The sequence below is a fragment of the Phyllopteryx taeniolatus genome, chromosome 15 (genome assembly GCF_024500385.1).
Source record: "Phyllopteryx taeniolatus isolate TA_2022b chromosome 15, UOR_Ptae_1.2, whole genome shotgun sequence".
NCBI classification, from domain to species: domain Eukaryota; kingdom Metazoa; phylum Chordata; class Actinopteri; order Syngnathiformes; family Syngnathidae; genus Phyllopteryx; species Phyllopteryx taeniolatus.
Genome location: NC_084516.1, coordinates 11,306,622 through 11,324,488, shown reverse-complemented (window position 1 = coordinate 11,324,488; position 17,867 = coordinate 11,306,622). Strand labels below are relative to the sequence as shown.

Genomic DNA, 17,867 nt, shown 5'->3' with positions numbered 1-17,867 from the left:
TGAGGGGTACAAATTCTTAACTCAAATAACAATTACTGACCAAGAGAGACAAACTGTCAGATCAGTTTAGAGCTCAACAATGGTAAACCACTCAAAATGTAAGGTCCAAAACAACAAAACTAATTTGGATCATAGAATAACAAAGCTGGTCAAGTGGATGAGCAAGAGTGAGGTCACTTTGCTTAAGAAACGGGCACACAATAAACTGAAAGCACAGGGAAAATATTGCAAATTGGTGCAGGGGCCACATCTGTGGACTTACAGTACACAACAAAAAAGACAGTATAATAAGGTATGTAGCCTGGCAACGAGTTAATGCTTATTAATTATTAGTTAAATATTAGTTAATACTTATTAGGGGTGTAACAAAACCCGATTTGAATCGAAAAACAGTTTTTGATTTAAAAGATTGGAGTGAATCAGGACACGGACTAATGAATTGTATTGCATCAAACTCAATATACAGTAGCTTGAACTGGCCAATCGCCTGGTCAAAAAGATAAAAATCAGTTTGATGTTGCTGACCCAGCTGCATCTCCTTCTTTGACTCTCTCCCGGTCTCTTAAAACTCTCTTGATACATGTCCCTGTTACGTCAAATAGTGCTGTGAGTTTGTGAGGGAAAATGCATGGAGAAATTGCAGACTCAGACAGTATTCACAACATCCCGGCAAGTTTAAAGTGTGAAGCAATTCTGATTTTATATGAAAAATATAATCGAATCGAACTGCACTGAATTAAATCGGAAGCCCAATTAATCAAACCGAATCAAATCGGTGAACTTTAAAAATGTACCGTCCTTGAATCATATCGCATTCCATGTATCGAGATACATATCAAATCATCTAATATTGGAGAGATGCACACCCCTAACACTTATATTATTAATACAGGGCCCAAACAATTAATTGGCCAATTATGGCCCTTTTCAAATTGCCCAAAATTGCAGAAAATTTGTTTTCTTCCAATTTATATTTTTTAATGCACATGCTTTTCCCCATAGAAATTGTGACTCATAACCCTTATAATGGTAAAGTAATACTAAAAGATTAGATGACATTGGGTGGCCGACTGGTTAGAGCGTCATCCCCGTCCCCGCCTGTGTGGAGTTTGCATGTTCTCCCCGTGCCTGCGTGGATTTTCTCCGGGCACTCCAGTTGCCTCCCACATCCCAAAAACATGCATTAATTCAAGACTCTAAATTGCCCATAGGTGTGCATGTGAATGCGAATGGTTGTTTGTTTCTATGTGCCCTGCGATTGGCTGCCAACCAGTTCAGGGTGTACCCCGCCTCCTGCCCGATGACAGCTGGGATAGGCTCCAGCACGCCCGCAACCCTAGTGAGGAGAATCGGCTCAGAAAATGGATGGATGGATAGATGACATTGTTAAATTAAATTCATTCTTAAATATCAGTTAATCTTCATAGCGCAGTGCAATGTAGTGCAGTGCAGTGCAGTGCAGTGTAATAAAATCCATACAGTCATTTGCTATTTAACAAGCAATGCCCTATTAGGCTTTGCTAACTACATGTGTGGATCGAATTGGAGATGACTATAATACATACAACCTAAATTGCGCAACAACATGCAACATAAACCAACCATAAAAGTGATTCAACTACCTGTAACTGCTAGTAATATAAACACACATTTATAACAAGGATTAACGTCTTTTTAATCCTTAAAATGTCTATACATCCATTAATTCAGTGCATTGTGTCTTGCATTGCATTCTGGGAAACACATGGCTTAACTGTCATAGCCAAAGACATAAACAACAGGTAGTGTGACATGTCCCTTTGAGCCCATAGATATGCTTTGAGTCTATGGCGACATTAAAGCTAGTAGGGGCAATGTGTCTGCGCATTCTACCTGTATGTTTGTGGACAGGACGAAAACCAAAATATCACGGATATATGTTTTGTAGTGATAGCAATAGCTTTGGTGTTGACAAAAACGTAAACCTTTCACACTGAGCAAGCAGGGTCCAAAATTAACACTTGCCAGTCACCAAATGCAACTAAATTATCCATTTGTTTGTACCCACATACACAAACATACACGCGCAAATCATAGTGCAGCGGCATGTGTCCTGGAGCCAGTAATATTGGAGCAGGGAGTGTCCTGCCAGGAAAGTGCATGGGATTCCTAATAACACCGATCTCGGTTATCAGCTGTGTGCGTGTATCCTCGATGACGTGATATGCGTGACAACAGCCAATCTGAGACGTCCTTTTCCTGCTCCACTTCCATTTGCAAGTAGTGGGAGTAAAAAAAAGCCACGCCTCCTTGGCTGGCTCGCCACCTTGCCTTGTAGCAAGATCGAGACGCCTACTTAGCCTGCTGAGTTGGTGGCGACCAGTCCTCGCTATTAACTAGCCAATGTGTAAGGTATCTTGTCACCCTCAAAACCGAACAACACTGTGTTTATTCATTTGAAGAAGCACCACCCGAGTGATAATGTGGACAAAAAAAAAAGAGATTGCAGTCTGTGCAGCCTGTCACTCTCTGTTGCTAGCACAAGTAGCATTAGCAGTTAAACACTGCTAGTGGTGAGGCCACCGGCAACAACAATAAATCGTGTCAGCATTATTCAGGTGGTTTGTAAAATGGCAAAACTAGTTAATCTGTATTGTAATTAAAGATGCACATTTGAAAGTAGCAATAATGTTAACATGGTATGTAGTATCATAACCGGAGAATGATAATGTTTACAATTCAATGTATCTTCATTATCCCCGAGGGGGCAGTTTGTTTATTTTGCATCTTGTGCCTAGTAAGTATGCTAATATTATGTTGGGGTTACTGTCTAATTATTGACTACGAGGAGAGTTGTTCACAAAAGGTGTTAATAAAATGTTGAACTACTCTATAGCTTCCTTAGTTTTCAGTACAGATGCTTTAGAACTGGCTATTTATAAAGGTTTTAAAACAATATTAAAACAATCATAATAATAATCGAGATCGGATCATATGAAAAAATGCTTTTACATATTTTTAAAATGATCTAATAAAATTAAAGCCTTTGTCTTTTTGTTTTGTTTTTTTAAATTTAATTGACCTGTTTTGTCTGCTACTGCTTGTTACGGACAAACTTCTTGTTCACAGCAACATATTTTGCAAATATCTCAAGTCACTGTCAATCTAAACTATGAAATCCCATGGTCATGCTGGACCTCCTAAAAAATGGACATCCAAATCATGTGCTGTTGCGACCAACTGAAAAAGTGCTGAGCCCTGGGTTACTTACCACATACTCTGGGTTTAATCTCAGCTCTGACTTTTCCGTGTGGACTTTACGTGCTCTGTGCTTCCTCTTGTTTCCTTCACCACTCCAAAAACATAAAGTACAGTATGTTAGGGTAACTGAGAGTGTCTATATTGTCCATTGTGTGAATGGTTGCTCTATACCCTGCAATTGACTAGCAATCAGTCCAGGGCCTTTTGCCCAGAGCTGAGAAAAGTTCCGCTTCACCCATGAAACTAAATAGTTGAAAATGAATGAATGCATGTTTTCAACTGAAAACTGATACAAATGTTGTGAATGTTTGTTTATATGACAAGTGTGCTGTTTAGCCTGAAAATGCCAACGTTTTTGAAAACGTTTAACATTTAAATCCTGAAAAAGCTCATCTGCGTAATGTGCCAGGGTGTAGGCATGAGCTACTATGTCACAACAAAAATAAAAATGTGTACCAACGGTAAGCGGCACGGTGACCGACTGGTTAGAGCGTCAGTTCAGAGGAGTGGGGTTCAATCCCCGACCCCGCCTGTGTGGAGTTTCCATGTTCTCCCCGTGCCTGCGTGGATTTTCTCCGGGCACTCCGGTTTCCTCCCACATCCCAAAAACATGCATTAATTCGAGACTCTAAATTGCCCATAGGTGTGCATGCGAGTGCGAATGGTTGTTTGTTTGTATGTGCCCTGCGATTTGCTGGCAACCAGTTCAGGGTGTACCCCGCCTCCTGTACCCTAGTGAGGAGAAGTGGCTCAGAAAATGGATGGATGGATGGATGGATGGTGTACCAACGGTGCCGATGTTGCATTAATATAAAAAGTTTGACTAGCTTTGACAATCAGAATGTCATGGCTTGAATGAATGAAACTGTATATTGTATACATACAGCAAGAAAGGCTAGACAAAATATGCTTTTGGCTAAGACCCGAAACAACTAGCAGATTATGCCAACTACAGACCTTGACACTTTTGAAGTCAAATATCCATGTGAACTGGGAGGACTTTCAGTGAATGAGTTAATAAACCCCCACTCTTCGAGGGCTTACATACCCTATCCTGCCACAAATAGCGAAAATTGACGCCACCCCCAAATGTTTATAGTTGCCTATATTAATAGTTTCAACCATAAATATGCAAAGTTGTTGTCTTTATGTGAAGCTGAAAAAAAATCTATTTCAATTGATTTTTGTGTAAATCTGTATATTCTGATTAACTTTAACAAAATATTATATGTTCCCCATTTTAGGTCTGTTTGGAATTACAGCAAAGGGTTCTTTTTCATGCAATAATTTAAAGTGAACTGTCTGTGTTTTATGAAGGCTTGTGTTTGGCCCAGGTCTGGAAAAGGTTTTTTCACAGCCACTTAATTAGCTTGACCCCGCACCGAGAGGAGTTGGTCACATGGGTCCAATTTGGGCCACTATAAAGTTTGTAATGGCTCAACATGCATTTCAACGTGATTATTTACGTGCCTGCTGCATCAAGGTGTGAGACTTTGAAGATGGAGAAAACAGGTGATGGGGGGGGGGGGGGGTAGAGAAGGAGAGAACATAACTAAAATGAAAGGAGTGGACCCTTAAAATTCCAGGGAATTGTTCCAGATGTTGCACAAATATTCTGCTGAGGCAATCCAGATGTGTATCCCATTTATTCCCTCCTTCTGCTTGTTCTTCCAAATCCTGTCTTTCCTTTCACTCTTTTCATTCAACAACACAATAGCCCCTCATTCCTTCATATCAGTCTTCTCTGATTTTAAGTGAAGACTTTAAAAGCCCCTAGGTGCCACTTAGCATTCACAAGGATCCTGTAATAAAGATCCACTCTCATTCGCAACATGATATGTGTGTGTGTGAGCTTGTGCGTGCGTGTGTATGCAGCCGATCAGGTGACTTGTATATCGGGCTTTGAAATAATTAACAATAATTTTGGACTATGAATTAAGTATTGAGGGACGTAAATAAAAAAGAGCTGGCTCCTGACTTCCGTTTGCAGTCTCTGTTTCCTCCTCAGCCTCTTTGCTGTAATGTCTGTAGAGGCTGCTCCTCTCCCACAGAGCGTGCCCCAGCCACAACCTCCTGACCTTGCCTCTTCCAGACAGCACACGATATTCTCCGCGGCTCCACATACTGCACATACACAAGCACAACGTCACTCTGTACAAGCTCAAGCACTTGCAGGTGGCATCCTTGTCGGATAGATATTATATATATATATATATATATATATATACATACACACACACACACACACACACACGCACATATACATGTACATATACATATATATACACACACCACTGGTTAGCACATCTGCCACACAGTTCTGAGGACCCGGGATCAAATCCAGCTTCCCCTGTGTGGAGTTTGCATGTGCTCCCTGTGCCTGCTAGGTAGCCCGGCTTCCTCCCACATCCCAAAAACTGCAGGTTAAAAGAAGACTGTAAATTGTCCGTAGGTGTGAATGTGAGTGCGAATGGTTTGTTTGTTTATATGTGCCCTGCGAATGGTTGATGACAAGTTCAGGAGAAGCAGTTCGGTAAATGGATGGATATATACAGTATAAACACGACATATACATCTATACATATACACACAAATATATATATATATATATATATATATATATATATATATATATATATCCATCCATCCATCCATCCATTTTCTGAGCCGCTTCTCCTCACGAGGGTCGCGGGCATGCTGGAGCCTATCCCAGCTGTCATCGGGCAGGAGGCGGAGTACACCCTGAACTGGTTGTCAGCCAATCGCAGGGCACATGCAAACAAACAACCATTCGCACTCACAGTCACACCTACGGGCAATTTAGAGTCTCCAATTAATGCATGTGCACGGGGAGAACATGCAAACTCCACACAGGCGGGGCCGGGGATGGAACCCTGGTCCGCAGAACTGTGAGGGTGATGCTCTAACCAGTCGGCCGATATGCCGAGAGAGAGAGAGAGAGAGAGAGAGAGAGAGAGAGAGAGAGAGAGAGAGAGATATATATATATATATATATATATAGGGGCTATTTTCCACAGCACCGTCGCGTACATGCGCACCACATATACACGTCACAGACGGGCCAGAATGTCGTTGTCTCTGGCCAGTGAAGTGGGCACCACATACCTGCAGTATATTAACGCTGGCCCGCTCCTTATTCATTTTAAATGACAAGTGTCAAACTCATCTGAAGTACTGGTGAGCAAGAAAACAAGGATGCTAAAAGTGACATGTTTCAAAGCACACAGATTAAAATAATTTATTTTTACAGTAACAGTGCTTCAAGGTGAAATGAAAGGTTTATAGTCAATTAATCTCTCAAAACTACAGTAAATTACAATGCAACGTAGTGTTTTTTTGATGTTGAGAACATTCCTAAAACCAGATGTCCAGGGCAAGGTGTCTAACCATAGGTGAAAAAGCCCTCCGGACTGCCGATGTATGTGTGTGTACATGTACAGGTGTGTGTTGAGTCTGAGGGGCCACACTCTGGGCGGATATATCAACATCTTAGACCTGCAGGCCTCAACAAACAGTTAATCAGTCTTTCCCTATTCTAAGCCTAGGAACAGACAACATCCTGAACATTGCTATCTCACATTATATACTTTTTCTGCTTTATAATTTGTGAAATGAACTCTTTAAACAAATACATTTTGTTGCACAGATGACCAGCATGTCAATAGTACTGTATTATAAGTCTCTTGGTATGAACTATCTCATCAGTACTTTACACAGTTTAGTAGCTCCTCTAATGGATCTCCTGTTTATCATAATTGCAGTCATAGCATTTAATCCCATAGACTGGGTGTTGTCCGTCACAGTATTGTGAGAAATTGAAGAACACTTGGTAATACACTAAAGTAATTAAAGCTTAGCCATAATAGGATAGTGCAAAAATATAATTTGAGATCTGACTGAAACAGTTTCAACTTTCATCAATTGCCACAGGGCAGCCTCACAGGAAGGGGGAAACCTACAAAACAAAATGACCATGAATTCCAAGAAAGACTTCACAGAAAACAGCAGGTGACAAAATTTAGATCATATTCTGTACATACAGTAAAGATCTGGCTGAAATGAGATACTAATACTGTGAACAACAGAAAAGGCACTGATGTGGAAACATGATCTGTGTGACGAAAGATGGCTTGAAACATTTTCACTGAACACAACAGTTAGTACCACAAAAAAAAAAGAACCCAGGTGATTTACACTCAAACAGACAAAACTGAAATGTGATTCTTTCAGCTGCTGTGGTTGCTCTAATAGCTGCAAATTGATTTTAAAAAAAATAATTCCTTATTTACTTAACTACTGAGAGAAGCAGGTGATTATTTAAAGCAAGGCTTTAAGGGAGCGTTTATAAGTTTTGGATAAATGGTTGAAAGCCTTCTATCAATTGATTGACGAGAGTTGTGATTTCTGTGTTGCAATGGCAATAGAATTATCAGCTTCTATTCATTTGTCCTTTTATTCTAGGTTCCTATCAATATTAAGCAATTGGAGGCGGAATTTATCATTCCTATTAATTAAAAATTAATTACTCGGGTTAGGGGACAGTTGTGTCTTATGCAAATTAACCACTGGTCACTGCCCAGGAGCGGAGCTAGGGTGTTGGGAAATGGCAAGCAGCGGATACTAGCCCAGAGTGTGAAGACAAAAAGTGAGCACCATTTCAAATATCTACTGTATTTTCACTCGTGGAGGCAGCACTTCATCACAAAGCCACTGAAGTACAATTGCCAATTAGTGTACTCGAGCGTGTCCCACACATTTGGGGCATGCAGCGAACACATCACCATTGGTGCGAGGGCAGGGTGGACTATTTACTAACAAATAGAACTAGTCAAACAACCATAACATTTCAATTTACTTGATTTTGCATCCTTTGAGGATCAAAACCATGTGCTTATAACGCAATTACAAAACACAACATAGCCTAGAAACAGCAGTCATCTTCATGCATTAATGCAATCTTAGAGGAAGAGTAGACAGTTGTTTTTATTGAGGAAAATGTGCCAAGATGAGGAATGTGGAGGAGTGGAAGGAGGAGGGGTTTCCGCCTCTGACAGCTACTGATTTTATGGTTTCTTGGCAGCATTTGAATGTCACATCACAACTATATCATGCTGTACATTCCCTCTTTACACTTCTTTCTCACGTATGTTGTTTATGTCTCTGTCAGTTTCGCTCATCTTCCCGGATCATGTTCATGGCACCAACGCAACACAGAGAGGAGAGCACTGGCTCAAGAGGAGGGCAAGACGACCTTCGTCTCAATGCGAATTACGGTTGTGATCTGGTGAAATTCCCACAGAGACTACGCTTCCACTTCAAAAAGACTCGTATGCACCCTGAATACTGACAGTGCAAAGAAGAGCTATACAGACAGTTAAGAGGACTAGCAATAAACCCTAGACTCATGGCTCTCAGATGACTGGTGAAAGTGAATCCTCAACACAACACAATACCCACATAGACAAAATTGTTGGTACCCTTCCAGTAAAGAAAGACAAACCCACAATAGTCACTGAAATAACTTGAAACTGACAAAAGTAGTAATAAATAAAACCATTGAATACAGTAGACCGGATAGGGACTGGGCCGGACCGCTAATATTGATATATATATATATATATATATATATATATATATATATATATATAATATACTCTATTTTGGTCACTATGCACTGAGGAGTAGGAAAAAAACACCCACGCAGTACTTTTCAGTACTGTCGTCTGTACTTTTACCTATAGGACAAGCCAACAAACACGGCAAAGACTTTCTGTGCGGCGTGTTACAATGCTACTCGAGCGAAGGGCACACAATATATAGGAATACTGCATACTATGTAAAGACTTGTGCCGTGTCACTGAAACATCCATCCATCCATCCATCCATTTTCTGAGCCGCTTCTCCTCACTAGGGTCGCGGGCATGCTGGAGCCTATCCCAGCTGTCATCGGGCAGGAGGCGGGGTAGACCCTGAACTGGTTGCCAGCCAATCGCAGGGCACATACAAACAAACAACCATTCGCACTCACAGTCACACCTACGGGCAATTTAGAGTCACCAATTAATGCATGTTTTTGGGATGTGGGAGGAAACCGGAGCGCCCGGAGAAAACCCACACAGGCACGGGGAGAACATGCAAACTCCACACAGGCGGGGCCAGGGATTGAACCAGAGTCCTCAGAACTATGAGGCTGATGCTCTAACCAGTCGTCCACCGTGCCGCCTCACTGAAACATATGAATAGATAATACGTATAGTAATGCTCAAAAATATTGGCACTCCTGGGGTGCCATTATTTCTAGCCATGGGTTTTGACATACCGTCACATCGGCCCAGAGGCCACTCTGTTTTTCTGTTGTAAAGCTGCTACTTGGCTGCTCATCGTCGTCACTGTCAGGTTCCAACCTCCTGATCAGCTCAAACATCTACGGTTTGACGATGCCAAGTTCAGTTGCGTGCTCCTGTACGTCGGAGTCCTCCTCCTCCTCATATTCCAACACGTTGCTCACCATTGCGTATAGAGTGTAGCACGCTGTGTTTGTCACTTGCAACCTCAATTCTGGTAGCCCTTGCGGTGGATAGAGTAACCACACCCCGGTGTCTTGAGCTTCGGGTATGTTCGGGGAGTGTTCAATACGCGAATAAAAAACTTATTTTTAGCTAAACTATAGTTGACAACTTGATGGAAGTTACATGCATGTATTACATAACATATAAACAAGGCAAATATGAATTTTAACTGACCCCATAGCATCTTTGTCATCTGACCTTTAAGGTCTCGTTATACTCCCGCGCTCGCGCGGCCGACAGCGCCCGCATTGTATCACGTGAACGACGCATTGGGCACACGGCACAAACTGTCACCGCGCGCAGAAGTCCGCGGAGATTATCTCTCGTGATTGGTCCGTTTTAGTCACATGCTGTGATGACATACTCAGTGTTCCCCTTGGTTCCACATAGCACCTACGCCGCCTCCTTCTCGATCGATTTTGCAGTATAATTAAACGTATCATCTGGTCATCTAGGTCCATTTGTTCTAGCAGACACTGTTCCATGGTTGCCATTGTTGTTGCTTTGTTCCTTGTTCCGGAAAGGAAAGTAAAAACGGCTACCGGAAATGTCCATAAAATGCAGAGGAAACTCCACCCTGTGGTGTCCTAGCCAATACCGTCCTAGCCAATACCGTCGTAGCCGTAGGTACACCCCCGACTTGGAGGAGAACTGCAGGACAAAACAGCGCGCGTGGGTTGCGCTCGAGTATAAAGGCAAACTGCGAGCGGGATAGCCACAGTGACGTCAAGTATAAAGAAGCCTTTAATTTCATGCATTTCATGCATTTTCTTTGATGCGAATGTCAATCTCCCCAACATGGCCACCACGTAAGCATGTCGGTTAGTTGGGCTGCTACAGTGCGCTGGCATATCTAGTCTTCCTATCCATGGGCTTACATGTAGCAAGACAGCAACTTGAGTACGAAAGTGCTAAGGCAGGAATTTGCATGTTCTGCAGGTACTCTGGTTTCCTCACACATCCCAAAAACACACATCTCTGGTGAAGACTCTAAATTGCCCTTTGGTGTGAATGTCAGTATGAATGGTTAGTTATCAATATGTGCCCTGCGATTGACTGACTTCAGGGTGTACCCCGATTCTTGCCCAAACTCAGCTGAGGTAGGCTCCAATGAATTGATGGATGGATGGATCATAATGCAGATTTAAATAACTCTGATTAGTATAAATGAGGCGGCACAGTGGACGACTGGTTAGAGCGTCAGCCTCACAGTTCTGAGGACCTGGGTTCAATCCCCGGCCCCGCCTGTGTGGAGTTTGCATGTTCTCCCCGTGCCTGCGTGGGTTTTCTCCGGGGACTCCGGTTTCCTCTCACATCCCAAAAACATGCATTAATTGGAGACTCTAAATTGCCCGTTGGTGTGAATGTGAGTGCGAATGGTTGTTTGTTTCTATGTGCCCTGCGATTGGCTGGCAACCAGTTCAGGGTGTACACCGCCTCCTGCCCAATGATAGCTGGGATAGGCTCCAGCACGCCCGCGACCCTAGTGAGGAGTAGCGGCTCAGAAAATGGATGGATGGATGGATAGTATAAATGAGTAAGTTATTTATTTGATGGCTTGTTATTTTGGTGCAGTGGTTCCCATATGTAGTTATGCGCTTTTTTGTTAAGCCAAACCCCTTTATTAATCAATTACTAATTATTTTTTAGATTTTCAAAATTCCGGTGAGCCAACCGTGATGATTAAGTTGTTGCCCTTATAGTATAAATTACAAAATAATTATTAGTGGAGGCTCACATGCTTTTTCTTAACTCTCATACATGTTGAGGCTTGAGCGTTCGTTGTGAGAGCAAGAGAACACGTTTGTATGCATGCACTCACTGGCAATGCCATCAATGTTGACATTTTTACATTGTGTAAAAAACAACAACAAAAAACAGCATTATGGTTGCTAGTATATGGTACAGCCCTATTGCTCACTCACACTGTGCCACACGTCCAGCTCTTTCGCTACCACTATATATTTTTTTTCCATTTCCACATTCGTTTAGCCAGCATTACGTTATTTAATAACTGATTACTGAAATGTATTCATTGAGTCAGAAGTTTTTACATCTGCATCACGATGTAGCTTGGATGATTTCTCCTCCCACTATGATATATACATTTCTTCCATTTTGTTTTAATATGGGTCGTTGATAAAAAAAAAAAAAATATTCAACGATTCAAGATGCTTTGATAATCATGAGTGGAATGGTAGCACTGTGAAGTGTAATTGAATCAAATCGTGATGTGGTGAAAGATTCCGACGCCGAGTTGGTCCAGTGTTCCTTTCTTTGTATGGTCCATTATTGCATCTGTAAACATAAAGCTGAGACTTGCCAAGAAGCTCCAGATTGTCAAATCTGGAAATTCTCGCAGCGGCTTTGTGGCTTGTCTATACAGTAAGGGCATTTTGGAAATTTCCAGTCTTTTCAGATTCAAGTTATTGCAGAGACCATTGTGGGATTTTCTTTCTTTAAGAGAAGGGTACCAACAATTTTGTCCATTTGTGTGTAAACTGTGAATAAAATTGTGAAGGGCTGTTGGGTAAAAAAACACACAGCAGCAAGCTTGAAGTTTCATTCATAAAGTTATCATAGAGTAAATTCCACAAATATTAACAAATATATAGTAAATGACTGAAATTGTTCATTGGTGCCTCATCGTTAACAACCACAACACCCATGATAGCATGTTGTGTTTATTTTGTAAAGACAACACAAGCAATTCTGACGGCTGAAAAATTATAGCAAAGAGAGGCAAATATAAATAAAGAGAAAGAAAAAGAAAAAATCTGGAAGTTACTGTCTTTAAACACTTTAAACAAGAGGCTGAACGCCAAAGGCAAATTCCTGAAATGATAGAACAGATGGGGAGCAAAGGTCAAGGTTTAAGGTGCAAAGTTCACTGCAACCGCGATCAGTAAAGACCTCCTGTGAGTGAATAGCTTTTTGCAAAAATAATTGATGAGTTGAGTCATTTCAAGATTTCTGTATCAAGGTGATGGACAGCAGTTTAGAATTATGAACAAAGTACGTGCCACATCAGGTTAGATTATGCACTGCACTCAGGTCGACAAGTTATGACATCTAATTCTAACCAGTGTTTTTACACTGGTCAACACATTTAATGCCACATTTTGTAATTATAAAGCAATTATAGCTGTGATCACAAATGATGCATGTATCATTTTCTCATCAATTTCTCTGTCTGTTCTTGTCGATTTAGATGTTAACTGAAGAGTGGGGAATTGAAGGGGCCACATTCTCTTTTTTTTGCTTGGAATTGAAGGCCTCATGGGTGAAATTCAGACTCAGGGGTTCGGGAGAGAGCTGTCACTTTAAGCCATTAAGTCTTGCTATAAAACTTCCCCCAATAAAAATGACAGCTGCAGTCCCGTTCTCTCAAAAGAGGGGGGGGGGGGGGGGGGGGGGGGCAAAGGCATCACATCAGGAACACAAAACTGGACGGCAATAAAAGGCAAACTTGGCCAAATGCTTTTGGCGGTGTAATTCCATGAGAGCCCTCTTCCAGCAACCCCCCCCCCCCCCACACACACACACACACATAAATGCACGCACACACACACATACACAAACACAAACAACACTGACACTCACACACACACACACACACACCCTCCCGGAAGACAGACACCCTCTCCCAGTATTACCTTTGTTCCTGAGTTACAGCCAGAAAAGGAATGTGGCTCTCCGTCTCTCTCACACACACGCAGACAGACAGACACACACATACACACACACCCAAATCCCACTTTCTCATCAAAGACTATGAACTTCATTGGTTTTGGGAGGGGTCAGTGTGTCCATGCGTGTCTGTGTGTTCGTGTATGCGGGTGAATATTCTAAAAAAGCATCACATGCAGTAGGTAATACTGTAGTGGGAAATTCGATTACAGACTAAACCCCTCATTAGTAAGTGATAAAAGACGTTTATGGGCAAGCAGAGACAGGCCAAGCTCACTGCCATTTAATAAGAAAGTGTGTTGTTTTCCACTCACAGAGCACAAGGCTGGTTGAATCAGGTATTCTGACAGTGACCTTGAGTCTTTTCAAGTCATTTAAATCCTTGTTTCTCAAAGTGTAGTCCGTCATCTAGCAACCCAGAGTAATCGGCGCGTACATTGGTAAAATATATCACATATATCACAATAGTAAACCTAATACGATACTAAAATCTTTCTTAAACAGTTTCACTGTTTTTGGGACACCAGTTTTACATTTGTATGCCATAAATGATCGACTGACAATAAATGCTACCATACTGTACAATACCATAGATAGATCAGTCGGTTAAGATGGATTTTCAATACATAAAACAAAGCAATGTAAGATAAGTGTGTATTAGTGTTTTGGCAAAGGTTTCAGTTCAATTTTTTCTGATAGTTTGTGTATGTCAAAGCAATTGTGAGTGTGCAGCGTGACAGAAATGGAACTAAAACTTGGTTCAACTTTCTACCTATATCAAAATATTTTTCAATGAAATACCCAGTAACATTTGTGCAATATCAGAAAAATAAGTGAGACACAATGACAATTGAAACAAGAAATAACCTGTGAGGATGTATTCACCACAGAATAATCAAGCAGATTTTTTTTCTCCTCCTGTCCACTGACAATTTTTGTACAGACTTCCACAAGAGCCTCATATTGCTCACACAAAAAAGACTCTCCCATCAGTCATTCATGACAACTTTACAGCTCAATGTCAAATATGTGAAGCTTGTGGCGGAGTTGATAGCGGGATCAAGCGGACAATTGGCAAACAAATTCGTAGCAAACAATAAATAGCTCGAGGGAGATGTTACTATCACACTAACAACTGATCTATATTTGCACGATGAAGCTGCCATTCCAAACAGTTGCGTGTCAGTATTCTTAATGGTGTGTGACAGATAATAATGCTGAATGAGTGGCTAATCAATACACCAAAGGACTTAGAAGATAGCAGCGTCCTTGAAGTGGCCAATTAGCAAATCCGACCAACCAAGTTGACCTTTGATGGACCAAGTTTAAATATAAATAACGATATTAGGACTGGCAGATTAGCACCAGGAAGCTGCTGATACAGCATGTGGTGTAGCTTGAGGGAAAAGATGAGAACCATCACTTTAATAATTACACTGTACAATGAGCTTTACATCAACCGTAGCTTGCACATATACTGTACAGTACTTCCAGTATATCTGCTGACAGGCATACAAATAGGCTACTCTGATAAAGTGAAAGTCCTCTCCCGTTTAAAGTGGCCAGACAATATAGCGCACGTACAATAACGCACATAGGTCTTTGGACATCCAGTACTTCTAAGAAGCCACACAAAATAAAATAAAATAAAATAAAATAAAAAAGGGGGCGGGGGTGACAGTGTAAGCAAACTGTAACCGAAGAAGGCCATCCCTAGTCTCACAAGTCCCGTGAATCTCCGCGATGCGTGTAGGCGGCTGATAATACGTGCCGAGGTGTAATATGATGCTCTCATGAAAGAGCAGCAGACAAAATAACTGGGCTGGCCTACAACAGCGCTATCCTGCATCACCTCTACAGGGGGCAAGGGTCACTCAGACAAGCGTACAGTAGCATACTGCTCTAATGATTTACAGTGCAATGCAGGCAAGTGTGACTGGCATGGAAAGAAGGAATCCTTAAAACACACTGAAGCAATACTTATAATAACTACAGAAGTTCATAAGTGGAATTAATTTAAAAGTTCAACACTGTCCTATGTGACTATTTTAGAAATTATATATATACATTAAGCACTAATGTGCAAACTGAAAATGATGCATTTCATTCCTAATGGGACTTTATAAGATTAAATTGTCCATTTCTATGCTTCTTTGAAGTTGTAGAATGTAAACAAATTGATATTTGACAATAATGCCAGCTGTTCACTTTGTTGTTTAGTGTTAATCGGTAAATAATATACAAACTGCACCCGAGAGTGAGGCAACTTGGAATCGCACTAGAAATAAACATACAAAGAGTTAAAATGGATGTATAAGTATAACCAAAGTAACGTGCAAACATTTCCAAACAAAAACACTACATTATTGGATTATTATAAGAAAAGACACACAAGAGCCGCGTGAAACTAAGCGTAGTGTTACGTAACACAGAACCCAAATTAAATAAAAGCGCTACTCTTGCTTCCGTCGACTTGAGCTAAAAAACTCTGGTTGCACTCTTGTGTTCAAATAATAAGCAAATATTCGACTTGAGCGTGAATTCTTGCCAATAATTATTCAAATGTAAGGATAAGGAGATGTTTGTGCTCAACTTAAAACAAGTAGCGCACGCGGGGAGCGCACACAGTTTATCCCGAGCGAGATGTCAGTCACTCAAAGCGGAATGTCATCAGCTCTGATAGCAGCATTGGAGAGCGACTACATGTGTCTTTTTAACACCACATACGCCGCCTGTCTCAATTTCGAAAAAAAATTTAAAAGACAAACGTTCATGCTTTAGACGCGTTTGGCAACTCGCTGTCAAAAGAGAGCGAGAGAGGAAAAAAAAGCGAGGCAAGGGAAGACGACATGAGGACATTTCAAGCTAGCCCGCCGGTTTAGAAAAAAAAAAAAAAAAACAGCGCTCCGATGCAGAGCAAAAGCTGCAATGTACAATTAACAAACTCACCCAATGACAAGAACGGTTTGGTTTCCATTTCTGACTGGTAGTGTAGGTTAGCTCATTCCAGCGGAGACGATCACGTTGGGGAGTTTTTCACTGGCGGCTCGAGGACACCAGACCAGGTGTTGTTGTTGTTGTCGTTATTTTTGTTGCTGCTGCACTCTGTGGTCCTCTTCGAGTAGCCTTCGGAGCGCTTAAAAGTGACAGGTCGATTTCTAATAGTCTCGTAAGGTAACGTGTTTCTATCTGTACTTGCTCACTCAGCTGCTGTACTCCTCTCCTCTCCCTCGCGTGCTCTCTACAAGTCCAACTACTGGATCTGCACTGCAAAGGGACCCACGCAGGGGGTACTCCGACAAACCCGCATCACATTGCAGCGACGCCATGCATTGAAGCCTTTGCATGAACCCTTAAATCAACAGTACGGGTAAGAGAGAGAGAGAGAGAGAGAGAGAGAGAGAGATGATAGATGAGACTGTATAGAGGAAAAAACGGCATTTTTACTCTTGATATTAAACAGATTCCATCGCAGTTTAAGTTTCCCAAACAATGTGGAGCCCCTTCCAGCAGCCCAGCGGCTACTTATTCTTCTCACTGCCTGCCTATCTGCTGTTATTTTAACCTGGTCACATCTGTTGAACTAAAGCTGTTGGGCTCACTACATAAAAGTTCTGATGTTTCAGCATGCCCACCGCTGAAGCAATTAGCCTATCTATGTGTTGAAGCTACCAGCACATTGAATAAATAAACAAACATGGCATCCGGGTTATGACTTAATGGAAATATATCAGAGTATTTTCTGGTATTATTTCTGCTTATCAAATTTCATCCCTTTTTGTATAAATGCACATCTATTAGTTTGTCCTCTCAATCAATTCACGTTTTGGTCAGCAGTGTGGTGCATTAGAATGCCTGCCTTCATCATGGGTCGAACTATAAAATGCTTCAAATTGCGTTCCAGCAATAGGATTTATTCAGATTCAGGAGGAGCAAAGTTGTGATGTGGTCAAGATTGAGGGGGTGGGGGGGTAGGCTGTAGGGCAGCAGTTGCAGGTAGGCACCCCCCACTCATCCCCACTAGCCTCCGATGTTTTTAATGCACGATAACACACACCTTCATGGGCTGGGGGCTCACTCTCGTGCCCAAAGGTGGCCTTCTGTGCCCCCCCACCCCTCATTTTCATCATTTTCATGGTGGGTCCCTGAGTTATCCTCACGGTGGCCGTTTGAGGTGCTTCGGTGGAGCTTCCGGACCACCCTGGACCCTTGGCGTGGGTGGCCCCCTGGCCAGCCCTTCCCTCTTGGATGGTTGGGGCGAGGTCCTCCGTCCCCCTTCATCGTGCCAGCACAGGAACTTCATTACACTTCTGGCATTTAACATGCATGCGTGACGGTGTCAATTCA

General features: G+C 41.8%; 1 protein-coding gene across 9 annotated transcripts in view; it reads right to left on the bottom strand.

The window, feature by feature from the left end:
* Nucleotides 1-16,859, bottom strand: part of rxraa (retinoid X receptor, alpha a) — a 115,464-nt gene extending 98,605 nt beyond the window's left edge. For 4 of the 9 annotated variants that reach the window (XM_061799009.1, XM_061799011.1, XM_061799014.1 and 1 more), the window contains exon 1: nucleotides 16,470-16,858. In XM_061799009.1, the coding sequence (XP_061654993.1) occupies nucleotides 16,470-16,497 (28 nt within the window). In that variant the 5' untranslated portion in view covers nucleotides 16,498-16,858. Of the gene's footprint in view, nucleotides 1-3,250; nucleotides 3,713-16,469 lie in introns of those variants that run through there. The other 5 variants (XM_061799008.1, XM_061799010.1, XM_061799017.1 and 2 more) reach the window with 2 other exon arrangements.
* Between the last annotated feature and the right edge of the window lie 1,008 nt (nucleotides 16,860-17,867).